Genomic DNA, 27175 nt, shown 5'->3' on the forward strand with positions numbered 1-27175 from the left:
TACAAAAAACCATCTAAATTAGTAAAGAAATATCTACTAATAAAAATTGTATGAGTCCGACTGTATATCGTGAACATGTGTTTCTGAAGCACTATCGAATTCGAGGAGTTCACGAAAAGGTACGCGCGAATTGATTGTATAAACGGAAAGTTGTTTCGCAGCAAGTGTGACAATAATGTGTACGGAAGCCCCTGTTTATCATGGTAATCAGTGACATGCATGGAATGTCAAGTTTGTCAAGTAACTATAGAATAACTCTGCAATGGATTCCAAGTCATATCGACATCAAAGGCAACGAAGAGGCTGATAAAGTTGCAAAGCTAGCAGCGGAGAGTGGGCCAGTGCGGAAAGAGACTCCATCATGCTCCTTACTAACACCAAGAAATGGAGGGAAAGATGGACTGCCCCAGACAAAGGGAGAAAGGGAGACGATACTGAGCAAACCAACCTTCACCAAACTTGTGCAGATATAAGAATCTTAAGCGACAACACCAGATGACAATATACGGCTAAAGCTGAACACTTCCCTGGCCAGCACTACCTGCATAGATTTAAGTTAGCAGATAATCCAATCTGCAAGCTCTGCAAAGAAGAAGGTGAAACAGTTGCCCACATGATTCTGAGGTGCCCCAAACCTGCTGAAACAAGGACACTTACTAACATCACAATGAACGAAGTGTTCAACAACACGAACGGATCGTGGGAGAGTTTGCTGTACATTATTAAAGATAGGAGAGAGGATTCCTGAAAGGGCCACAGCTGCCAGATGCATGTCACCACACCAGTAACCAGATATGCATGGAATGTGCGAGTTTGAGTCTGTTCTTTAATTCAACAAGTATGACCTGTGTAATACAGCTTACAATGTCAAACAGTTAATAAACTCGAAGAATGCATATGCATAAAGTGTCGATTGTTTCACAGATCTTTCATCGATTTGTTTATTTGCATGTGTTTAATTTCTTTTATGAATGGTTAGTAAAATACTGTTTTAGGAACTTACAATCAAAATATGTTTGCATACGTTTAGGCCTTGTTTCTGTACTGTAGGCGTTTACTCAGTTCTTGCATTTCGTCTAGTTATATTGACATGTGTCAACCAAGTCAGCGAGCCTGACCACCCGATCCCGTTAGTCGCCTCTTACGACAAGCATAGTCGCCTTTTGTAGCAAACATAGGTTGCTGAAGATCTATTCTACCCCGGATCTTCACGGGTCGAAAAGAGTACAGAAGGTTGCGAGTTAAAACGAACATTAAAGAAAACGATGGAGAAATGTTATGCTAACGTTTTTGCCGTGATATTGCTGGAATATTGCTAAAAGCGGCGTAAAACCAACTCACTCACTCACTCTGAAAGACATTCAAACAGGTTCCTCTTCTCTCGTACAGAAACATCCACAAAAGAAGCTTCTGGAAGAATGCTTCATCTCACATTACACATGGCACCACTAGTTGTGTTAAGGTAATTTTTCACTCTCGACCTATTTTGGTTGCCTGTTCCCCATTATACGAATGAAAGTCAATAGTCTTTTGTCCCTGCTGTGTTTTTGTTTGTTGTTGTTGTTGTAGCTGTTGTTGTTGTTGTTGTTGTTTGGTTTTTGGGTTGTTGTTTTTGTAATTTTGACATGTTGACGAAGAAGAATGTTTTGCAAGTGTTTTACCCAGTTTATTAGGAATTAGATATAAAAAGGCAGATATCATAATATTCTACGAGCAAATAGACTGTATGTAATGTGATTTAGGCGTAATAGAAGATGAGTATACTTTTATATTAGTTTGTCCGTATTTTCACAATTAAGAATGTTATATACATGTATCCCTCCATTTTACGGTATCAATCGTTGTGAATTTATATTAAAGTTATTGTTGAAAGAAACATATTTACAATTGGTAAACATCTATCCACGTACATCTATCATGGATTCAACAATAGAACATCTGTTTTAAATATTATGTGACTGTACACACGTGCATTGTACTATAAGCATGTGGCCTCTTCAGTTCCCTAACTAAAAGAAATTGAACATACTAACAGGGTAGCTGTACGATTTCTCAAGTATCGACAGAAATCAGACGTACAAATGTAAATGGTCTCCACTGTCAAAACAACTGTTTCAAGAACTGCGAATGTGCATAATGGTCGCATCTGAGATAGCAAAAACTGTTTTCGCGATTAAAATATACATAATAATACTTTTGCATTAAACAATGGGGTACATGTTTCTGATGACTATCTTTACTCCAGTCACTCAATGCAATTTCCCAGTATTCTCCTTCTTAAACAAGTACATTAACATGCTCCAGAAAAACACCCACCCTTACCCAAACACTTGAACCCTCATTAAGCTTCTAACGAAGGAGGTGAATAAACGATTTATCTTCCTTCAGTGACAAGGTGTGTCAGTTTGGATGAGGTGTGTAGCATCAACCGAGAACACGATCGCAGACACACCTATGCGTTATTGATATTATGTATTTGTCAGGCGTTATGAAGAGATGTCATGGGCAAAACATTTCAGTTCAGAGCCGGTTTATATAATCCACAGACATTTTTCCTTCGCCATGGTCGTTGGAAGAATGTGTCAGTGTTTAATGGTCATTTTGATTCCATGGTGTAAAACAGTAGATCCTGGAATGATCATGTACAGATTACGTTGTGAACTATTATGGTGTTCCATTACTTACACCTTTGGTCTTGTACTCGGTATCGTAGGGTTTACAACATAGACATGTTTCTGTCGACATGTTTTTTCATCTACCCAGATTTAGACCAGAATTATTTTATATGAACCGACTAATTTCACTGGCCCCTCAGGTAAAGAATTAATTATAAAAACACTTAGAATATTTTGTAATGCTGAAATGTACCCTGTACATTTTTCGAACTAAATATATCTCTTACATATCCTTGAAAATGCATTAAAATGGCTGTTTTCTACTTGCAAACATTGGTAAGTACTAGGGAGGCAAAAAAGATCGATAATCGGAAATATCGTCGATGGGAATTGTCAAGTATTACACTCAGCGGGGAGTATAACAATGGTTTATTCACGTTTGCGTGAGTACACATGTGAGCACATGGTCGCCATGCTGCTAGCTATCTGCGCATGCGTGCTCGGGGAGTCTTCCTTAATACCTCCACAGGGACCATTAATTTAGCTATTCTGCTACGGCAGTCACGATACATCTCAGGAATCATTATTATCGATGATCGATCTGTATGACTTATACGATCCATAACCAGCCCTAGTAACTACCACATTCAGCAATTATTCATATGCATGTCAGTTCAAATCGTCACTGTGAGAGAAAAAATCAGTCTAAAATTCAGTTTCTTTTGGGAAAACTAGTCATGGCAAATATTTGAACTGACGACTTAAAACCAGTGATTACATGAGGCCTTCGTGAAAAGGGCATCATGTTATGTTCTGGACTATTAATAATACCCACAACTCATATTTCCAATTACTTGAATTACAGTAATTAAATTACTAGCTATGAAGACTCGTGTTTTCACAAGGTCACATTGATTAAATGTTTATAATGCAATATCTGGAATAACTCAACTAGGACTTCAAACCCAAGTTTAATTCAAATAATTGAAAACATGTTACTTAGTAAAGTTTACGGAGTAAGAATAGTAATCGATATTGCCTTTTGGCAAGTTTTGGGATACAAGTGCCTCATTAAATGTATTGGGGCTGGCTTGTGAAATATCTTATACAAACCTAAGAGAGCCCCAGATTTAATGATTTTATTGATCTGAATGAGAAGCATCCACCCTCGTTAACGTATACAAGGCCGTTGAAGGAGCTGTGTGATAAACAGGCAACATGCAGGGACTACTCGCATTCGTGGTGTGGATTCTTGGTTCCACCCAAAGAAATATGCAAGCTGTAAACGGCAATCCTGTAAATGTAACTACTACAAGCTTTCCTTTTAACAACACAACAAGAACTGGCACAACGCTGAAGGAGCTAAGCACCGAGGGAAACGTTGAAGAAACAACGCTAGTGCAAACAGATACAACGTCCTCAGAGGGCGCATGCAACAGCACCTTCAACTGTTCATCAGATTCCATGACTTCTGTGAAAGACAGCGTACCTGCCCAAAAGTTTTTTTCGTACGAAACCTATTTGGCTGTTTTGAAATATAACAATCCTATAAGCGTCTTTCTGTTTATGTTGGCCTTCGTCTTGAATGGTTTCAACATCGTAGTGTTCATCTCACAGGACCGGAACTCGACCAATTTCTACCTCATCGCAATCAGTGTAATGGACATCCTGTATGCAGGCTGTGTCTTGGCTAAAACCCTATATCAAATGTCTACGGATGATATCAACACATTCTACTTCAGCACCTACATCATCTACATCGAACTGTACTTCAAACCGGTGTTCCAAAGAACCATCTTCTTTCTTGTGTTCCTGGTGTCTATTGAAAGACTGCTCGTGGTAGTCTTTCCCCTGAAAGCTAAAAACTTTGTGTTCATGAGACGCCCCAAGTCTATAATCTTGATCATTCTTGATCCCTTCGGTGTACTACATCTTCAGCCCATTCCGTTATAAGATGGAAACCACTGCAGACCAAACAAACGCTACGATATACATTGTTGTTGCAACACATCACGATCAGACGTTCCTCCGAGGCATGAGTACTACAGGTAATTTCCTATTTGTCTACGCACTTCTCCTTGGAGGACTGTTCCTTAATCTACTTGTGGTTTGCGCCCTGAAACTCCATTCCAAGAAGAGACAACAGATGAAGACTACAGTAGACACGGACAAAACCGCAAGACGAGAAAGGCAGACAACAGTGACGATCATCACCTCCAGTTCGGTGTTCCTCTTCCTAGCCCTTCCACATGCAACCAACGCCATGGCTTTCAGTCTGTTCCCGAGCATATACGGGCCGTACACGCGTTACGAATACCTGTTTACATCGATACAGGCTCTATGCTCTACACTGACGACCCTGAGCCTGTGTACAGATTTCCTTGCCTACATCTGGCTCAGTACAAGTTTTCGGACCACCTTTTTCAGAATCCTTCGTATCAGGCAGACTTCAACTCCAACCAGATATACTGACCAGAACACGGACCATACACATACATCGTAGATAAATACTTGATGACGTCTTTGGAATTGAAGCTATAAAACTATGAGAACTTTGTGACATTCTGAAGTGGTAGACATTCTGTTTGAGTGTGGTGTTTTATTCTCGTTATGGTGAGTGCAATGTTCGTTTGTTTGTGTTTGTGCATATGTCACATCAGTCTTATTCGCTGTACTCACATGTAGCAACAGTACTTTTGTTCAGGCACAATGTTAATGTTAATTAATGTTAAATCAGGACAGTAATTTAACCTAAAAAAACCGCCGTTCAATGTCTTATAATTTCGTAATTTGAAGTTTACACAGATTCCCGAACGTTGGTTGGTTGAGAGAGTGGTCATGTGATCTAACTTTCATGGTTCATTACTCTTTGGTAATGCCAATGTCGCGAACGAACCTGTTTCAAGTCACCGCAATTTTGGCAATGTCACTACCAAACGGATTGCCGAACATTGGTCCTTTTCACAAGAGTTTAATGTCTCGCGCTTTTCTGCTCTGTGGTCTGTTTAACAACTGTTCAATAAACAATCACAAATAACAGAACACATCAACGAGATCTGCTTCCCATTCGCCACGCCGCATAACTTCGAAGTCGGTCAGTGTATTATTACGCGGTCAAACGAATCCGTCATAGTGAAAAGGTACAATGCCAGTTTGTTAAAATGGTATTGATATTGCTATTGATATTTGTTTCTGTTTGATATGTTATTGATGTTATACTTATTAAAGCAGTTTCAAACCTCATGACGAATTTGTTGTTATATTTTAAAGATCGAATACTTTGTGAACTATTTCTTCAAGGATTGGGATACATGTGTAAACAAATCGCCTAGTATACAAACATCGCTGTAAAACGGTCTTGAACAGAATGGCATTACAACATTTTACAGGCATTAAACACATCACTGTAAACAATGATCATGTAGAAGTGGGTAAAAAACGTATGTGTGAACTTCAAAGTTCGAAATTATATTTCGAGAGTTTGAACAACGCTTTGACATCGTTCTTTTTCAGTGCAACCACACAAACTGACATTCAATTCTTAAGTAAACACATTTAGAAAACTCCTCCACTAAAAGGCGACATTTGTCATCACGGCAAAATTAGTTTGTCTTTATGAATATAGTGATAAATATACCACATAAAGTGAAGTGTCTTTGATGCGACCCTCTGTTACTGACCGCCATATAGCTGGAATAAAGCCATACACCGCCATATACTGCGGCGTTAAACTAAACTAACTCAATATGTTACTGAATATAATGGGGCATAGTGGTTTAGCGTTCGCTCGTCATGCCCAATACCTTGTGTTTATTCCCCGCATGGGTACAATGTGCGCAGACAATGTTTGGTGTCTCCCGTAGATGTGATGACGATGTCAACTGTACAGGTCTTACAGCAGATATGTTTTGGTGTCTCCCGTAGATGTGATGACGATGTCAACTGTACAGGTCTTACAGCAGATATGTCTCCGGTACAGGTCTTACAGCAGATATGTTTTGGTGTCTCCCGTAGATGTGATGACGATGTCAACTGTACAGGTCTTACAGCAGATATGTTTTGGTGTCTCCCGTAGATGTGATGACGATGTCAACTGTACAGGTCTTACAGCAGATATGTTTTGGTGTCTCCCGTAGATGTGATGACGATGATGTCAACAGCAGATATGTACGATGTCAACTGTACAGGTCTTACAGCAGATACAGCAGATATGTTTTTTGGTGTCTCCGTAGATGTGTCTCCAGGTCTTACAGTAGATGTGATGACGATGTCAACTGTACAGGTCTTACAGCAGATATGTTTTGGTGTCTCCCGTAGATGTGATGACGATGTCAACTGTACATGTCTTACAGCAGATATGTTTTGGTGTCTCCCGTAGATGTGATGACGAGTACAGGACAGCAGATATCACGTTCAACTGAAGATATGGTCCTCGAGGTACAGGTCTTACAGTTCCCATGTGATTGGTACAGGTTGTATCCCCATCACAGGTCTTACACTGTCAACTGATCTTACACATTATTTTAGATGTGATGACGATGTCAACTGTACAGGTCTTACAGCAGATATGTCTCCCGATTGTCAACATATGTTTTGGTGTCTCCCGTAGATGTGATGACGATGTCAACTGTACAGGTCTTACAGCAGATATGTTTTGGTGTCTCCCGTAGATGTGATGACGATGTCAACTGTACAGGTCTTACAGCAGATATGCCCCAGTGGAGATTCACGTTCAGAAGAGGTCCTCAGGTCCCAGTTCCCATGTTTGGCTTGTTCCCCATCAACCAACTGATGGTTAGTGACAACACTGATTCACATTATTTTCAGAAATTGGAATTCCCCAAATGTTTTCGCTCGATTGTCAACGTAAATCACGGGACATACTGGCGTTCATTGGGCAATGAACGACACCTGTGCTGTGTTGCCAGAGCTTATTTTGGCTAGGTCACCAATACTTTCAAAGTTGCAATAACAACAAATATGTGTTTATTCATCTGACAGGAACCTATCTGGTAACAGTAGACAGAATGGCATGCCCCGAAAGAGGGTCGATGTAGCAACTCACTTCATAATTTCACGTTTGGGCCTGACCAGTCGCAGGTCTAGGAAGTGGCAGTGAAGACACTCGATGATTGAAAACAGCCTTGGGGTATCTGTTCCAAACAAAGATGGGCGCTACTAAACCAGCGCTACCACCTGGGCGCCGTTTCACAAACGTCTCGTAAGTCTAAGATCTCGTAACTTTTCTCGTAGCATCTGTACCTCCTATACTGTATCATTGGAGGTACGAATACTACGATAACAGTTACGAGATCTTAGGCTTACGATAGCTTTGTAAAACGGGGGCCTGGTTCTGTTCCAGTCGTAGGCTTCGTTCCGTCACACCTAGGCATGTTCTTTCAAGGGATAATGCCTCCAGAAATAGCCAGGTATGGCAGTGCAGCAATGTTATACTACCTCAAAAAGTCGATTAAAACACATCCAAAACATGATACATCTGTTTTTGACGAACTAAATAAATATCTAAACATTGTTTTCCGTGAAACTTTACACACGTTTCCGTAGTGAGCGCATTGATATATTCAGTTAAAATAGGGAATATCGTGGTGATATTATGCTAAAACCAAGCTGTATGGTTTAGAAAATAAATATTCCATTACAAACGTGTTATAATTCTTGTGCAAACAGGTCAATGCCGTGCAAGCATGATATGCACTTAAACATGCTTCACAAACCTCCTCTTAATACCATATGTTGTGTGGTTATGTGCATACAGCTCAGGTCACAATCGGGTGATTCCTGAGAGTTTCGAGGGCTTAGTCCTGCCCCACAACAAAACATGTGATACGTGTGGTCTCACCTTAAGCAAGTGAGTTTGTTCAAACTTGCCTCTGTTCACCCAGCAGAAAATGGGTACCTGGTGGGATAGGTCATGTGACTAACAGACAGACTGGATTATCCGGGGTCATAATCGAAGCGCTTTGAGCATGTCCCTGTGACGTGGAACGGCGCTATATAAATGGCCTATCATTATTCTTATAAAATTGGAGACGAGCTTCGCAGAGCTACATGTTAGAGTGAGTGGACAGACGGCTTCACAGATGGAACATGCATCCATGAAATCCACGTGTTATCCCAGGACTGACGGTTCGTCATGTTACTGATTATGAGTCCCGGTTGAATTTGGATTTCCCAGACAGGCGCAACAGAGCGTTGAGTATACGGAATGAATTGGTTGTTTGGTTGTTGTTTAACACCGCACTCAGCAATTTCAGGCTATAAGGCGGCGGGCTGTAAATGTAGAGTCTGGACCAGACAATCCAGTGATCAACAGCATGAGCATCGATCTACACAATCGGGATACGAAGACATGTGTCAACCAAATAAGCGAGTCTGATCACCCGATCCCGTTCTTCGCCTCTAACGACAAGCATGGGTTGCTCAAGACCAATTCTCACACGGATCTTCACGGGTAGACGGAACGAGCGTTTTCACGTCGTTAACGTTAGACCGAACTATTGTAGACATATTACAGAAATAAACCAACGTTATAGACAACCCATGGCACATAAACGTATGTTAAAGTGAGTCTGTCACACTCAGCAACAACCATACATATATATGTTGTTCTCTGCACTTCCAGATATTGTTCACAAAAGTTAATTTGCACAGCCTCTAATAATTTACAATGACACGTTCTCCATATTTCAGAACCAAAGCAGAGTATAGTCACTACCACTGCATAAATATTTTGAATAAATCAGCGCATGTAGTGTAACAAATCTTTCTAGCATCCATTTAAAGATATAATAGCGTTTTGGTCGAGTGTTGGTATTCGTCCTCAATCGACACACTGTCAACTGTCTGAGTAAGTGAGTGAATGACTGTGGATGTGAGCTGGATGTGGAATGGAAGCCCAGTGTGATGCTGTATACGTCGTCAACCACGGTGGTGAAGGAACACACGCACAAAGAATCGGTGCGCCTCGACGACCGGGCTACACCACAGGCCCTCGTGTCTTTGCGAAGAATAAAGATTGCTTTTAAAAAAAGTTTTGAGATGACCCCCGACTCGAAATGCTTCACAGGTACCATGTGAGAAAATCCTGGCATTGAAATGACAGATCCTGTCGTCTTTATTGGCATAAATTCTGAACATGGTGAATTCTTCCTGTACTATTATTCTTCAACATGTACTGTAATGACGATAACTTCCATAGACAGGTCCGCCGCCATATAGCTGGAATATTGCTGAGTGCGGCGTAAAACTCAACTCACTCACTCCATAAACAGGTCATTTTTAACAGTGAATCGCAGAAAATGGGGAAGCGATTTTTTTCATTATGGAAATTTGAACTACCGATACATTTCTTTATCAAATTGATAACTGATTACCCATATGGGCAAATAATGTCGATAAATTTCCATTTGCGCTGAGTGAGTTTAGTTTTACACTGCATTCCAGCTATACAGAGGCGGTCTGTAAATATTCGAGTCTGGACCAGACAATCCAGAGATCAACAACATGAGCATCGAATTACGCAGTTGGAATACGATGACATGACCACCCAATCCCGTTAGTCGCCTCTTACGAGAAGCATGGCATTTGCGCTGAACAGGAACATGAAAGTATGCATGCATAAATAATAACCATGAAAATATACATAAACATGAACCTATACAAAAAAATGAGCATATATATGAACATGATCGTGAAAATATGCAAGAACACAAACACAAACATCAGTACAAATAATTCTCTTCCGAGTTGCCAGGTCCGTGTATTAACCTGCTCATTGATTCGGTTGGTTCATCCTAAGAAAAGCTTTCATTAATTATATGTCATGGTTTCCAAGTTGTGTAGATCGATGCTCATGCTGTTGATCACTGGATTGTCTGGTCCAGACTCGATTATTTACAGCCCGCCGCCATATAGCTGAAATAATCCCGAGAGCGGCGTTAAACAACAAACGTCAAGCACTGATTGTTCACAAAGAATGTCCATGTCCTTTTAAACAATAATTAACTGTCGTGACACTGTAACTTACTCACTCAATAAAATTTCAAATTTGATATCACATCAAAATGTTATAAAGTTTCTAAAACTGTGGTAGTAGCTGCATATAACGGTTGTATATGTGAAAGGGAATGTAAATAGGTTGAGAAGAAAATATCTTTTTTTACTGTGACGCGACTCCAGCTTTATTCTATGAATACCACGGTAATAGACTGAATTGGATACTGTACACGGTATTCTTCTATCTGTGGCTGTTTTGCAGCTCCTATGGATGCTCCTATCTGAAGGTGTAGCGGATGAGTTAGAAACCGAAACCTATTGTTTTACAAATACAGGGATCAAGTGAACAAGTACTGTATGATCAATCAGTCAAGTGAGTGAAAGGTCATTTCTATCGCAATTTGCTTCCTTTCATTCCCAGTATGTTGTTCAGACAAAATGTAATATTTACAATTGTTCGCATTGTTCATAGAATTGCCAACCAAATTCATATAATCTCTACATCACCATGCCCATTACAGTAAAGGCAAACACGACTCTGAAGAACAGATTGGTGCAGTTAATCCTCAAACAAACAGGAATGTGGGCTGGGATTGGTCAATGCGTGTTATTTTATAGTATTTGACTTCACAGAATATTACACAACCGCTTCTTCTTGTTTTTCTGCGACCTCTGAGCTGCACGAACTGCAGTTTGAAATATGTCAACCACACCTTCCTTTGTCTTCGCAGAACACTCGCGGTAAGTTACAGCTCCGATTTTGTCCGCCATATTTTGTCCTGCTTCCGGTTTAACCGGAAATTGTTTGCTCTGCGCCAACCTAGCCTTGGTGTGGTCATCATTGCGCAGATCTTTCTTGTTACCGACGAGGATGACGGGAACGTCAGGGCAGAAATGCTTCACTTCCGGGTTCCACATCTCCTGGATGTTATCAAAGCTGTCTGGACTGTCGATAGAGAAGCACATGAGTATAACATCTGTTAGTGGGTAGGACAGTGGGCGGAGGCGATCATACCCTTCTTGGCCTGCCGTATCCCACAGCGCCAGGTTAATCTACAACAGAAATAAGGTCAGAAAATATTATCAGGTATGACATGCCGACGGTTGGCGGAGAAAAGTGAAAAGTAAAACCTCTGTGATCTATGTGTTAGCATGTCACAACTTAGTTGTTCACCCCAGTTGTGAAAGCGTTCGCTCGTCATGCCAAGGCCCGGGTTCGATTCCCCACTTGAGTACAATGTGTGAAGCCCATTTCTGGTGTCACCTTCCGTGATATTGCTGGAATATTGCTAACAGCGGCGTAAAACCATATTCACACATTCACTATTTAGTGTTGAAGTAATCATATACGCATCTTGGCAAGCACAGCCAACGGTAGGACAAGATTTTGCGGTCTGGAAATCCCTGAGGTGAATTAATTACATTACCACCACAGCTGCCCTTGGCCGTAACGGTATCTATGCATAATCAGGATCAACTTCAATCTAAAGTCCAGGGCCCAGTTGTTCAAAACGCCGTTATTTTAACGTACCGTTAAACACTAACGGTCCGTTAAATAGCTAACGAAAAATTTGCTGGTAGGTCTTTTTAACAGGCCGTTAACTAATGGTATGATTAGAGGTTAACAGCCTGTTAAGAACCTAACCATTATCCACAATTCCTTGCACACTGTCCCATGATTCCCTGTCAAAATGGCATCCCTACCAGAAGCACCTGAAATGACCCTAGTAACCTCTGGCTGTAGATAAAGACAAAAGACGAAAACATTTCAGTGCCGAAGAAGAGAATGTCATTCAGGCAATGTTTCAGGAAAATGCTGAGATTCTTAATAACAAAAAATGAGCAATGAGGTTACCAATAAGGCCAAGGCTGCAATCTGGCAGAAAATAACAGATTGTGTAAACAACAAAGGCGTTTGCTGCCGTACTGTGGATCAAGTGAAAGAAAAATGGGGAAACATGGCCCAAAATGCTCAAACAGAAAAAATTCTGAATTCCTTAGGTTTTCTTTGTGGTCTGATGTTCATGAATGCTGCATTACGCTGGACAATAAACGCCATGTTGTCACCATGGAGCTAAACCTAGAACTAAGGCTAATGGTAACGTTAGTGAGCTAATGTAACCCCTCCCCTTCCGTTAAGTTAACGTGGTCTTAACGGGCCGTTAAAGGTTAACGGCACTTTGAGCAACAGACTGTCGCTCTCTTAAAATTTTTGGCTTTTGAACAACCGGGCCCAGAACTGTTAGTCACATACACTACCAATACATGTACCTTTTTGTTGTCTACTTCGATGACCTTTGCACAGTTCTCAAATATTGTTGGCACGTATACCTCCGGAAACGTGTCTTTCGCGTACACCATCAGAAGACATGTTTTTCCACAACCGCCGTCACCTATAACAACCATCTTCATCGTGGTCGCCATTTTTATTTCCTGAAAGTAAATCAAGATCTTTTCACTGTTTTTTCAATTACAACTACTGTAAGCAGCGGTGAAAGCTTAATGCGTCTGTACCCCATGGTGGTGGGCATGGAATGCCAGCCTGACTATTCTCATCAGCACATACCCGTACTCGCATCATCCTCGACAATACAGGGTATTATATTGTCGTTTGTCATGATAAACACCCTGGGCCGTTTTGGAAGTGATTGAGTATGGTTTTGCGCCGCTTTGAGCAATATTCCAGCAATAACGCGGCGGGCGGCGGGGGACACCAGAAATGGTCTTCACACATTGTACCCATGTGGGGAATCGAACCCGGGACTTCGGCGTGATGAGCGAACGCTTTAACCACTAGGCTACCCCACCGCCCCGTTTCGGTAGTGACTTTATCATATCCATCCTATCTCCCATGTAGCTCCAGGGTAGCTGATTGTATATATAACGTCATGACGTCAGAAGAGGTTCTGGTTTACGAATGGATCGATGGCATCCATAATATTGTACTGAAAATAGTGAAAGCTGATGCGTCACACAACATTCACTCACTAACTGTAAGGGCTGTGGAAAAAATAGCTACTTTAATTCACAATTCTGCATTAAAGACTAATTACTATTATTCACCGATTAAAATACATAAATGAAAATGAAGCAAATTGGGTTCGGATGATCTTTACAAAGTCAAACCGATTAAACTCATCGTCAGGTCTTGCGCCTTTATAAGTAGAACAGAGAGCCAATTCAAATTTGTCTTCTCCCAGGAAGCCCCGCCAAGTCGAACCCACCCGGAGAATGTGGAGAAGACTACCCAGCACTACATACTTTACAGCATTACAAACAGTGTCAGAATGGCTGTGTTCCTGGTACTCTCTCAATATTAGTCAGCAGATAGAGGAAATATCGGACCGAAAATTCAGTGAGTGAGTGAGTTTAATTTTACGCCGCACTCAGCAATATTCCGGCTACATGGAGGCGGTCTGTAAATACACATTTAATCGAGTCAGGACCAGACAATCCAGTGATCAGAAGCATGAGCATCGATCTATCCAATTTGGTGGCATGGGTTAACCACGGGAGTGTGTGTGGGGGTGGGGGAGAGAGAGAGAGAGAGAAAAGAAAGAGCCGGCTTTATACGGGACTATTCCAGACAATTTCATAGCTATTTTCCATGTCGACCTACATTTTCTGGATCGAACCATGGGGCAGCGCGAACAGACAAAACAAAACGCTTGTCGCAACGATGAAACCGTATCTAGGCACGCCATCTTGTCGTTTAGGAAAATGGTTTTGTTATTATTCATAGTATGATTATTGTTATTGTAGTCACATATATCGTCTCCATGTAATAATACTGTATACAACAGATCTGAATCATGTTAGCGGCACCTGTAGTATCCGGACGGAGGGTGCGTGTTTGACAACTGCGCACATGTGAGTACTCGAACCCGGATCTGGGACATGAAAAGAACAAATGCTGGATTGTTGTTACAGCCTACAAACAACTCCCAATAGACGCATGTACTGGAACAGCCCAGGTTGCTCTCACATGACGACTGCTACATAATGACAGTCGTGAAAGAGGGGTGCTCAGTATTGTCGCCATGCTTGAATGGAGTCGGGTGGAAACAGGGTGTGTAAAACTCTTGAAGGGTACAAGCTGGAAAATACCCCATGTGTGTGTGTGTGTGTGTGTGTGTGTGTGTGTGTGTGTGTGTGTGTGTGTGTGTGTGTGTGTGTGTGTGTGTGTGTGTGTGTGTGTGTGTGTGTGTGTGTGTGTCTGTCGTGTGTGTAATTTTAAGAGAAATCATTTCCCTTAAAATGTCGAAGACGTGTTGTATCTTGCACTGTATTTCAGTGAATGTTTCACACAGCTAGACATGTATAAACAATATGCTTTTGTATTAGTAGATTGTAAACAATCCTCAAGAAATACGGTTTGTCGTTGTTGTGATTATCAAATTTAGCAGTGTTATGACACCCGTGAACGTGCTATATTTTTTCATAAAACCAAATTGTACCTGGATATCTATGAGCAGATGAACCTCTCACTTCATTGGTAACATACGGGTACAACCCGGAAGTTGACACTGATCGCTCTCTCGTGTACAAAAGTGTGCGTGTCAGGTGCTTGTCGGGTGCTCATAGTATATGATCCTTACCTGGTGAACGTGTTGAGGTAGAACAACGGTCCAATCAATGGCTGGGACTACCGCGCACCTGTCTGGGTTCAGTTGTACTAGGGACACAAGTCTCCAGTAGCATGTCACATACATATATAGGCCGCTCGAACGACGCTAAATATAGACAGTTGTGTTGATTGGTCGCGGTCGCTCGCTGCTATTTTCTTTGACACACATCACCATTACTATCTTTAAATTTACACCAGTTGGAAATAGTCACTATGATAGTACGTCTCTATTGAATCTCGAATAATCACAAACGTATTTTGTCTTCTACATAAGCCTAATACAAATTACCCGTGTTAACAGGAAAAGTACTGAAACATATTCATATCTGAAATTACACATGTATACTTCAGTAAAACTTCGTACATAAAACTACCTTTGCAATCTTCACGGTATTGGTTTACCATTAGTCAACTTACACTTGCATATACGCATGCAATTCAAATTGACGAGAGGGAAAATATGTACTGAATCTATGTTTTAATCAGATTATATCCAAAGAATATCTCCAAACCAGACATGGGAATATCTCTAAATGCTTGACGAAGTAGGATCTGAGGTTTCGTTCCACCAAGAGGTCTCAAACAGATAAGTAAAATCCATACGATCCCGAGTTGGACGCCATTTATCGACTGAATTTAACCACTCCTTTGCTCTCGTCAGTTTTGGTCGTTTGTTCAGTAATTGTATCCTCATTATGGTCAGCTGCTGAACCAGATCTCCAGACAAGGATCCATCAAATGTATTTTATATCCTGTCACCACGTACTGTAACATTGCCACTGTCAACAAGTCACGAAATCAGGAGTCTGTTCCCCTATCTGTTGCCCGTGCTCCTTGCTGTCTGGTCGAGGAAGAAACCCCACTGTGCTCTGCAGCAAAATTAGCATCTATCGCTAACAATGATCCAGTTAAAATCGAAGAGCTGCAGCCATGTTTCAAGTTGTTGTCTGTCATCACCATCTTGTTGTTGCGTTCAGGCGAGTCCAATCCCGGACCTGGTACATGTGGCTGTTTCTCCCCTTCAAAGCAACTGAAACGTACAACTTCAGACAGTGGTACTAGCTCTGAGTTTGAGAAACTTCTTTCAGACATTAAAGGGGTCTCATCTTGGATCACTACCAATCTGAGTTGTCATCCAAACTTTCCGTAATGTCCCAATCCATTACATCTCTTACTGAACCCTTGACATTGCGACGCTAATGAACAAAGTTGACCACCTTGAAAATCAGAATAGTTGCAATAACTTACTTGTTGAAGGTTTTGCTAAAACAAGGCCAATCAGAAACGTGGAAGGACTGTGAGAACTGTTTTCGTGACATTATAAGAGACAATTTGAAAATGGAAGATTCTGTAATGAGTTTAGATAGATGTCACCGGATAAACAATGGTGGAGTTATCACAATGAAATTTATAGATTACAGTACAAAAGATTCTGTTTTGCGTAACAGTTAACTCCTTAAAGATAATGGTGTCAGCGTGTCTGAGGGGTTTTCCCTGTCAGTTATAAATAGACGTAAAATGTTAAAAGTAGAAATGGACAGAGCACTGCGCAAGGGGAACAATGCCGGTTACGCTTTGACAATGTATTTGAAAATGGCGAGGTTTTATCGTATGATCTTGACAACAACTGTGTGGTTGAAATCACCAAAAACACGCTCTTATGCTCCATTTTAAACAGGTCCACGTGAACATCGAGAACAGGAGTCTCATTCCCGGTCAGGTCCACGGATTGTCCTAATCTGCGCCGAGAGATCAGGAGGCAGCAAACCAAGGGCACCGAGAAAAATGGGGAGCCTGACGATATGTGCTTGGGATGCAAGCAAGACATTTTAAAGGCGAGGTCCGCATATTTGGCATGCTTTTCCTGAATCTTGCCAATCATATTGCTGTCAAAAGGGACAGAAAATTCTGTGATATAAATAAATTCATTGGCTTTATCGAAAAGGACAAGATCAGGTTTGTTGGCAGGAATTCTTCTGAGGGCTGTAAATGGGCCTATTCCAAAGATGTTTAAAAGCATCATTTTCCATGAGGCTCTAGACATGTTCAGGGTCGTACTCGGGACGCCGGTTCAGAGGTTGTGATACTAATCATGTCTTGTCGTTTATGACATGGAATGTTCGTGGTCTTGGCAACAAAATTCACAATAAAGATTTTATTGATTTTTGTTCTTCGTTCGACACTGTTGGATTAACAGAAAATATGGAATAATTGTGCAAAATAGATAATAGACCATTACTTCACCGATTATACAGTTTATTTGCATCAAAGAGAATACCAAAGTAGTGGTGGAGTTTTGCTTATGATCAGAAGTACAAATGTAGTTGGAAGAAAGGGTTTAGTATGTTAATGGTACCAGGTTACTGATACCTTCACTGGCAGCATTTATGTCCTTTTGGGCTCCAGAGTCTTTGGGTTTTCAAAGGATATCTTACTTGGTGCTATCTCCGGACATCCTCTTCAATCAAGACTGATACTCATGATCTCCCCATGGGCATGTAATGTGGAAGATAGATTCCATTGTGTCACGTCTAAAACTTCAGTCATGATCGGGATAGATTTCGCTTGTTGATGTTTCGGACGCTGTTGATGTGATGTTGTGTAATAATTGCAAGATTTTGAACGCCAGAACAGGTTCAGTGGAAGATTATATATTACAAGATGACGATAATAGTGACAGGAATATTAATATTTTAAATGACATGAATTGCAACACAGATTCATTTAATGTCTTAAGGTTTTCAAGAGATAAGGGAGTCAACAACTTTGGTAAAGATTTGATTATTCTGTACTGTTTGTATGGCCTCCACACGTTTAATGGTCGTTTCCTATGTGATCCTAACGGCAGTTTGGCATGTTGTACCCCGTATGGGGCCTTGTTGATTATATTCTGTGTTCAACGATGAATTTTGACTCAATTGATAACTTTGAACTACATTCTCGTACAGATTCTGATCACTTTCCTCTTTCGTGTTCTATCAACAACACGTTAAATCACGTAAATGAGGTAGAGGAAGATGCTGTTTTCCCGATAGAAATACACAAGTGGAAACCTCCATATTCCTTGAATATCTTAGTAATAACATGTCCAGGGTGGGTGTGAATGATTAGCAAATAATGATACGCCAGCAGCTGTAAGTCTTCTTACAAATTTAAAAGAAAGTGTCAAGACCAGACAATCCAGTGATCAACAGCGTGAGCATCGATCTACGCAATTGGGATACGATGACTCCTGTCAACCAAGTCAGCGAGCCTGTCCACCCGATCCCGTTAGTCGCCTCTTACGACAAGCATGGGTTGCTAAAGATCGATTTTAACCAGGATTTTCACGGGTGACTCAGAGGTCAAGCCATGACATGACCCAGAATATGCAGAATGTGCAGGGGGGCGTTATAGAAATGAAAACGTTTAGATAGCCTTACAAAGGCCCGAACTATGTAAACGTCAGTAAACAAATTGTTGTAACACTTGTATAACGCTCTTTGAAATAGTCAAAGAGCATGCTCAACTATACCCTAAATGTTGTGAAAGGTAATCTATACTGTACAAACCAAGACCGAAGCTATATAGTTCTCGACACATAAAGGAGTGAAGAGTGAGTTTAGTTTTACGCCGCTTTTAGCAATATTTCAGCAATATCACGGCGGGAAACACCAGAAATGGGCTTCACATGTTGTACCCATGTGGGGAATCGAACCTGGGTCTTCGGCGTGACGAGCGAACGCTTTAACCACTAGGCTACCCCACCGCCCCGACACATAAAGGAAAGGAAGTGGGGTTGGGGTGGAGGGCAAACGGTATGTTAATTGCTGAACGCCGCACTCAGCAATATTCCAGCTATATGGCTGCGGTCTGTAAATAATCCAGTCTGGACCAGACAATCCAGTGATCAACAGCATGAGCATCAATCTACGCAACGGGGAACCGATGACGTGTGTCAACCAAGTCACTAAGCCTGACCACCCGATCCCGTTAGTTGCCTCTTACGACAAGCATCGGTTGCTGAAGACATGCCGAGCTGTATATAACATTTTGAATAACTTGTTTCTCATTTTAATTGTTACTATTGAGATTTTAATTTCAATGTATAATGGAATTGTGCTTTAATAGTATTCTGAAAGGTGTTTGGTAATAAAATACAAAGCACATTATCTTCTGTTTTTTAAACAATTGTTAACTTTGCATATATACTCATGATAATAATGGTTGTCACCCCCTTTAATTTTTGAATTGGAGAGGATGTTTGAGGTGTGTGGGGGGTGGGGTGGGGAGAGGGTGACAACCATTATTGGCATGAGTATAGTAATACTAAGAAAGGTACGATACTTTATGGATAACAACTTCTATATTATATTATGATGCGACGGTTCAGTATAGATTCTTATATTGGTGTCAAAGCAAGAAATTAAGTTGTTATCCATAAAGTATCATACATTTCGTATTATTCACCAACTTCTAAAATGTCAATCAAATAGATCATGTAATATTAAATCTAGTATATCTTTAATATCCTGATAAGATGCTTCAGTTATAGTTTCTTAGCACTGAAATGAGACGTGCCTGTTAGAAAGTTTACCTCAATCATGGGATCTGCAGGTGCCAATCACCACAATTAGCATGACGACCATGTCATCTGAATAGGCTTGTACACTTCTTCCGAAGAAGATACCGTGTCTATCAAATTCAGTTACTGTATGTAAAAGATGCAGAAGCTCAGAGGTCAAAAAAGTGTGTGGATGTGAAACAGGGGATGAATTAATATCAGTAGTGCGTATAGTTTTAAACAAACATGTGTTAATTAAAATGTTTGGTTGTGATGTTTTATTGTTCATGTAATTTGTTTATTTGTTTGATGAAGAGGTCATTCTTTGTTGCTGCTGTGGTGATGCATCGCACCACAGTTTTCTTGTACAGTGAGTGAGTGAGTTGGGTTTTAAGCCGCTTTTGGCGTGACGAGCGAACGCCTTAACCTGCTATCCCATCGTCCCTTTCTTGTACTGGCGTGTGGAATGTTCTTCGTCTATCTGAACATGGTCATTTCATGGATAGCTGTGTTCCTCATTATCTGCTATGGACAATAATACAGTGACTTTTCGTTTGTTATTGTCTCACTATTCCTGTAATATGAAGGCAGCCTGTGTAATTGAACGTAGGCGGTGGGGTAGCCTAGTGGTAAATGTGTTCGCTCGTCACGCCTATTTTATAAGAGCCTAGTTTGATTCCCCACAAGGAGAAACAATGCAAAACGGCGCTGGTGGTCGGCGGGATCGCGTTTGGACTGTGCCTCATTTGGTTAAAAATTCCTTAGCCGCGACGTACACCAGACCCGCCACGGCGACGACAAAAGCCCACAGGTTTTGACCGAGCCATGTGACCGTTTCGACAAGAAGCCTAACAACCAGGAAACGATGCTGCCCAAGATGCCAGGCAGCGCTTTGGCAGCTTTGCCGACCAGTTTAGCCAGGGCTTCGCCGAGAGATTTCAAATGTTTTTTTATCCTGTCTCTGACGTCGTCGCCTGATGATGATGATGGGCTTGTTGGTGTTGGGCTTGGTGTACCACCACCACCCGTCAGCGATACGACCAGGGTCGATATGATGAAGCCCAAAGCCGTGAGAACGCTGGCGATGGTTATTCCTTGATCCCAGAACAGAATTCGGATCCTGTCGGCCAACGTGGTGTCCTCGTTCAAGACAAGGTCGATGGTTTCGCGCACGCGGCTGATTTGCGATCGGAGGGCTTCCCGGTTGGAGGAAGCGGCTTCCAATCTGGTCAGTCTCTCATCTTCCAGGTCGCGCAATCTTTTCTCGATGATGTTTTTCATGGCTTCGTCGTCGTCCACGATCCTGAGTTTTCTTTTCTCGCGAGCGATGTGCTCGTTGATTTCGTTCAGTTTACCCATGTTCTTCACTCACGTTTTTCAAGGTTTCGTCTACACCCAAAGTTCCCTAAGAGGAAATTCGAAACCGGGCAAGGGTTCGTTCGAGTACGTGACCAATGTTTTTTCGATTTCGTCCAATGCTTCTTTGGCGCTTGGGCACTTCTCTCGGATCAGCAGCGCTAGCATCACCGAGTTCGGTCCTCACGTTTTGCAGATCTCGGACGTTGTTTGGGTCGTGCGCTGCCGTAATCTCGCAGGTTAAGTTCGTCGCGGATCAGTTGACTACCGCCACGGCGACTGGCTAGCGTTGACAGGGCGAGCGGTTTTCTCGTGTGTTTGTTCATGAGATCGACCTCCGGATGAGCTTTCAATCGCAGCGTCCCTTCGTTGTCGATTTTGAACTTCGGATAGTTGCGCCCCAATGGTTGGACGTAATTTTTATCGCGCTTTAAAGCATCGTAATACTCGTCCACAGCCTGCTTTAAAAGCTCGTTGCCCACGGTGTCGCCCATGAACGAGGTGTCTATGGCTGCTGCATCATTGTCGTTCAGCTGGTGTACGTCAAAATCGTCCATGGGAATATCGTCAGCCATTTTTTTTTTTTATATATTAAACTTATAATATACATAGTTTCAATATAAACAATGTCCCATTACGGACGAAAGCTAGATCCTTTCCGAAGATCGAGAGAGCCGCTCGGGGTCAAATCCGTGCCTCAGTCGGTGACGATCAACAACAATCCGAGCACGATCGATCAAAACCAAATGCTGCTGGTTCGATTCCCCAACCTGGGCGCGAACGACGTCATCGACCCCGGCACGACTCGACTAGCTTTTCAGATCACGTTGGAGTCCACGACTGACAAACGCACGATCGTGAACAACCTGGGTCATGACATCGTCAAGAAAACCACCATCAAAATCAGCAGGAACCAGGTGCTGAGCATCGATGACAGCAACCTGATTTAAAAATCGAGCCCTTGGGAGGGACCTGATCCCGTAGCCCCATTGTGTATACTACTCAATTAAATACAGTGAACACGGTTTATAAGTACATTTTACTGCCATCAAGCACTATGAGTTGTCACGTAACATTACACAAGCATCATCACATATTAGCGGGACAAAACATAAGTACATCAAATCCAAATAAATTAATAATATAAACTAAAAGCCAAAATTAATCACAACGCTAGACATTAAGTACAACACAAGCATTGTGTAATGTCGTTTCATACAAAAGTAATTGCACATGAAATAGTCATATTCGAAAACACGGTTAACGCCTTAAAGTATACGATCAAATAAATACAGAACGCCAAAGGAAAGGAAAGTTTGCAGTAATTTCTCTCAAGCTTCTGATTCCGTCGAACTAATGTAAAGGTACAAGCATAGCTTCACTATTTCTTATTTCTGTCGGCTGTAACTTGTAGCAGTATAATCTGTCCGATGAGAAGAGCTGAGACCGACATGACAGAAACAAAATCACTTTACTCTCATTTAATCAACTTTACATTTCACCCTCTGTCCAATCACATACACAAATCAATATCGTCGTTTACGTAGAAGTTCGGGTTTTGTTTGAGGATGTACCAGTGAGCACATATTTAACCGTGTTTAACCAAAATCTGCATTCATATAAAACAGGAAATGACATAGCTGTCTTTCAAATATTTCAAAAAACGAAATGGGTCCACCCCATGTCGAAATGACACTGGAAAAACAAATTCAATGATTTCATAAGACTGAAGTTTTTCATTTGAACATAATATTTGTTAACTAGTTCAGTTAACGTAATTTGTAAGCCAAAGTCAATGCAAACGAAAAACACTGTATTTCAAACAATTAGATCTTCGTATGTTTTAAGGTGGAATACATAATTATAAATAGCACTGACTAGGAGGTTTCAGTTGAAAGATCTACTACAATAACTGACCCAAGTAATTGCCATTGTTTTACACATCAACGTGACTGTAACATATATTATATTTGAGATTACATGTTCTCAGTAAAGTACAGATTCGAACCCGCACCGAATTCCGGATGGAACTCAACCCAACAAAAGTACAAGAATCTGTACTTTACTAAGAAAGTTGACCACTTTCTAAATGACATTATGTAATCATCAACGTGACTATATCATAAGTTGGCAACCGCACAAGACCTCTGTTATTATTCTCCTTGTCACGTCTTGTGTCCCGTGATATTGCTGGAATATTGATAAAAGCGGCGTAAAACCAAAATCACTCACTCTCTTTCCTTGTCATAAGAAGCCTACATTATCTGAACTGTGCATTCTGTTACAAGTTACAAGAGTACAGATCATCAACAATTACAACAACGTTCCTTCGTACTGTTTGCAGGTATTCATACCCAGATTATATTTATGATGAAAGAAACTGTCAAATGAAAGTAGTTAATTACGGTAGTAGGAGTCATCTAACGTGATTTAGTGATAACCTCGGTTTCTTTATAGCCTTAGATCGTTATCTTCATATCATGCTGACTAGAAATGATTCACTAAAGCTACTCCTAGTTGTGTTCCTGACCTCATGTCTGAGTTTTATTTTAGTAACGTTGTCATAAGAATTGTTGGGGTTTTTTTTATCGAATTGAATTTTCAAGTTGTTTTTTTTCTTTGGCCGGTATTTTTGTCGGGCCTTCTTGCAGATTTATACATAAAAACCAATCGCCGAACCAAGTGATATGACTGTATGAATACATAATACAGGGGTAAAGAACTTGGCAGTGTAATGACTATTTGTCAAGCCCGGTAGTTTGGCGTATTGTCTGTCATCGCACTATGACAGGATTGTCTGATGGGATTTCATTACAGAGACATTGCTGGTTATGGGCATTAAAGAACAAACAAGTGTTAAAGTCATCATAGTCAAAACCTGATAATAGCGTTATTTTAACAACTTTATCACTCAGCGTTTTTTTCTTGAAAAGCAAGTCCAAAAATACAACTTGTTATTTCTTGATCATACACTTACACTATCTATTGCATTATTAAACATGCAGTATTTTGGACACATATACATATTGTCAGGCATTATTACTATTACATTCCATGTGAATCTCCCAAGGATAGCTTCAGGACAAATTCTCTGAGCCTGGAATACCCAGTTTACAATCTCTTTGTACTAATGTATTTTTTCAGTACGTGGACAATTTCACAGGATTACACATATACTGCGTTTCTTTGAAGTTTTCTTCGATCTCTTAGTGGTCAGCGCTACACTAGCTGCTGTTTGGAATACCTCCCTCACACCCTGCATCAGTTTAGCCGAACATTCGAGATAGGCCGCTGCTCCTATTCGCTCGGCCATATCACGACCCTCTTCCGGTTTAACCGGAAACTGTTTGTATCGCGCCAGCTCAGCCTTGGTTGTGGCATCATTGCGGAGATCCTTCTTGTTGCCGACGAGAATGACGGGAACGCTGGGGCAGAAGTGTTTCACTTCCGGGTTCCACTTCTCTCGGATGTTATCAAGGCTATCTGGGTTGTCGATGGAGAAGCACATGAGGATGACGTTAGTATCTGGGTAGGACAACGGTCGGAGTCGATCGTAGTCTTCTTGGCCTGCAGTATCCCACAGCGACAGCTCAACCTATATGAACCAGAAGAAATAACGTCACTGGAAAATGAACGCTCGTCAAGATAGATCACCATGACATCAAATTATATGCGCAAGACCACACACCACCACCAGAATGGGAATGTGTATCAACAATGATTAATAATAATAACTCGAAACCTCTTAGAATGAGAGTTTTTAAATATTTAGATTTGGTGTGCACAGATAGATAACCATCGTTTTCTCATTCAAGGTCGTTCTAGTGTTATGAGGGGCGATGGGGTAGCCTAGTGGTTAAAGCGTTCGCTCGTCACGCCGAATACCCGGGTTCGATTCCCCAAATGGGTACAATGTGTGAAGCCTATTCTGGTGTCCCCCGTAGTGATGTTGCTGGAATATTGCTTAAAGCGGCGTAAATACATAGTCACTCACTCACTCTAGTGTATGAGGCATTGTTATACGCTATGTAACAAAGTTTCATCTGTTATACATTGCACCTGTGGAGTCAGTAAGGGGCAGTAGTGTGCGAGTCGAGACATTTTACGACACGACTTGCAACAGTTTCCTTCACTATTCCCTTGTCAAAAATCCTGGAGTTAATTAATATGAGGCCTCATATGCTGCTGCAAAGTGAGTGAGTGAGTTTGGTTTTACGCCGCTTTTAGCAATATTCCAGCAATATCACGGCGGGGGACACCAGAAATGGGCTTAACACATTGTACCCATGTTGGGAATCGAACCCGGGTATTCGGCGTGACGAGCGAACGCCTTAACCACTAGGCTACCCCTACCGCCCCGCTGCTGCAAAGTATTTGATCCAGTTTATTACCTTTTTGTAGTAACATGTAACTCTGTGTTTGAGAATAATTTCTTAACTATGTAGAGATGTGTGTGGTGATTAATAATTTCAAAATTGAGACCTGTACTAACTAATGTCTGGGTTAACTCTCAATTTGGAAATCGCCTGGTAACAATATGCACCCAGCAGGATATGAGGAAGGAAGTACAACTAGTTTCATTGGAATGTCAACTTCTTTCCAAAGACAGCTAATTGTTGAATTAGATTATGCTTGAACAATTAGAGAAACCCTCTGTTTGAGGGACAGAATCCAGTGCCTCACCCACTCACTCACTCACTCACTCACTCACTCACAGTGACGCTTACCTGTCTACCGTCAACCTCGATGTCTGCGATGTAGGTTTCGAAGACAGTTGGCACGTAGACGTCGGGAAACTCGTCTTTAGTGAACACAACGAGGAGGCATGTTTTCCCACAAGCTCCGTCACCCACAATCACCAGCTTCCTCCGTCTATCCATGGCCAGACTGACTTCCTGAGGTTTTAGTCTTCGTACCGCAAACTCTTATATGGCATGAACGGTTGTGACCTCACTTCTGTTAACACAAAACTTTCGGATTTTGGTTTCTAATTTTAAGTACATGATTGTAGCGTATGTAAGATGAGTGAGTGAGTTTCAGTTTTACGCCGCTTTTAGCAATATTCCAGTAATATCATGCCGGGGACATCAGAAATAGGCTTCACACCTTGTATCCATGTGGGGAATCGAACCAGGGTCTTCGGCGTAACGAGCGAACGGTTTAACCACTAGGCTACCACACCGCCACCGTATTTAATGGTTAGATGTTATCAAATAGTTGCATTTCAAAACTAACAACGATGTGGGCGGTGGGGCAGCCTAAAGGTTAAAGCGTTCCCTCGTCAAAGCGACGTAAAAGTAAACTCACTCACCAACTCTTAATAGAATAACATCAGTATTTACATTCACATTTATATTTTCTAATCAAATATTGAATCCTAAAAATTATCAAAATCATTGTGGTTTGTTCTTGTAACTTGAACTTGAACACACAGTAACATAGTCGAAAATTATTACTATTCTCACCCATGTACTGGAATCAAAATATTTTGGTTCCACATCATACACTTCCCAAAACATTGCTGAATTGTCTGGTCCAGACTGGATTATGTACAGGCTCCTGTCATATAGCTGGAATATTACTGGCGGCGGCGTTAAACAAGGAACAAACAATAGAAACCTTCCCGAAACACCCCAGAACATATAAGTATATGTACAAATACATAACCGAGACCCTAACATTTAACATACACCATTACACGCCTCCCTGTCCTTCAGACAACGTCCTACTCGACAGCCGTGTCAACATTAGCAGGGTAGTTCGTATAATGGGAGTTCAAAGTCTTTGGCCCAGCCGCCAGATGGATACAGGCAACCTTCCAGCTGATAAGAATATAAGATTACGAAACACACAGTCATGTACATACCTTTTTGTGTAATTGTACACCAATACATGAAACTAGAAGACTGGCATATAGCGTTTTCAAAGTGTACAAGTGAACTATGTTCCTTTGTACAAACCTCGTATCAACATACCTTATCTGTGCTGATATGGTATCTGTGATAACGTCTCGAGGAC

General features: G+C 41.3%; 1 protein-coding gene across 1 annotated transcript; it reads right to left on the reverse strand.

Moving 5' to 3' along the window:
- Positions 1-9721: 9721 nt before the first annotated feature.
- On the reverse strand, positions 9722-27164 carry LOC124258590 (ras and EF-hand domain-containing protein homolog). The gene is made up of 7 exons (XM_046692656.1): positions 27024-27164; positions 25885-26113; positions 24319-24752; positions 16216-16288; positions 15230-15364; positions 12903-13064; positions 9722-11684 (listed from the first exon to the last, which is right to left on the reverse strand). Exons 2-7 carry the CDS (start codon positions 26035-26037, stop codon positions 11259-11261), a joined length of 1383 nt encoding a protein of 460 aa, XP_046548612.1. The 5' UTR covers positions 26038-26113; positions 27024-27164; the 3' UTR covers positions 9722-11258.
- Positions 27165-27175: the final 11 nt, after the last annotated feature.

This window comes from Haliotis rubra, unplaced genomic scaffold (assembly GCF_003918875.1).
Source record: "Haliotis rubra isolate DU_JTF1 unplaced genomic scaffold, ASM391887v1 Scf7, whole genome shotgun sequence".
NCBI classification, from domain to species: Eukaryota; Metazoa; Mollusca; class Gastropoda; order Lepetellida; family Haliotidae; genus Haliotis; species Haliotis rubra.

Bases quoted from the DNA above. Each gene is read 5' to 3' on its own strand.
- LOC124258590 (XM_046692656.1), bottom strand. From the start codon at position 26,037: ATGGATAGACGGAGGAAGCTGGTGATTGTGGGTGACGGAGCTTGTGGG. The intron at 24,753-25,884 runs GTAAGCGTCACT...TGGTTCATATAG, and splicing joins TCGAGGTTGACGGTAGACAG to GTTGAGCTGTCGCTGTGGGA. The intron at 13,065-15,229 runs GTAAGGATCATA...ATTTACTTTCAG, and splicing joins TACCTCAACACGTTCACCAG to GAAATAAAAATGGCGACCAC.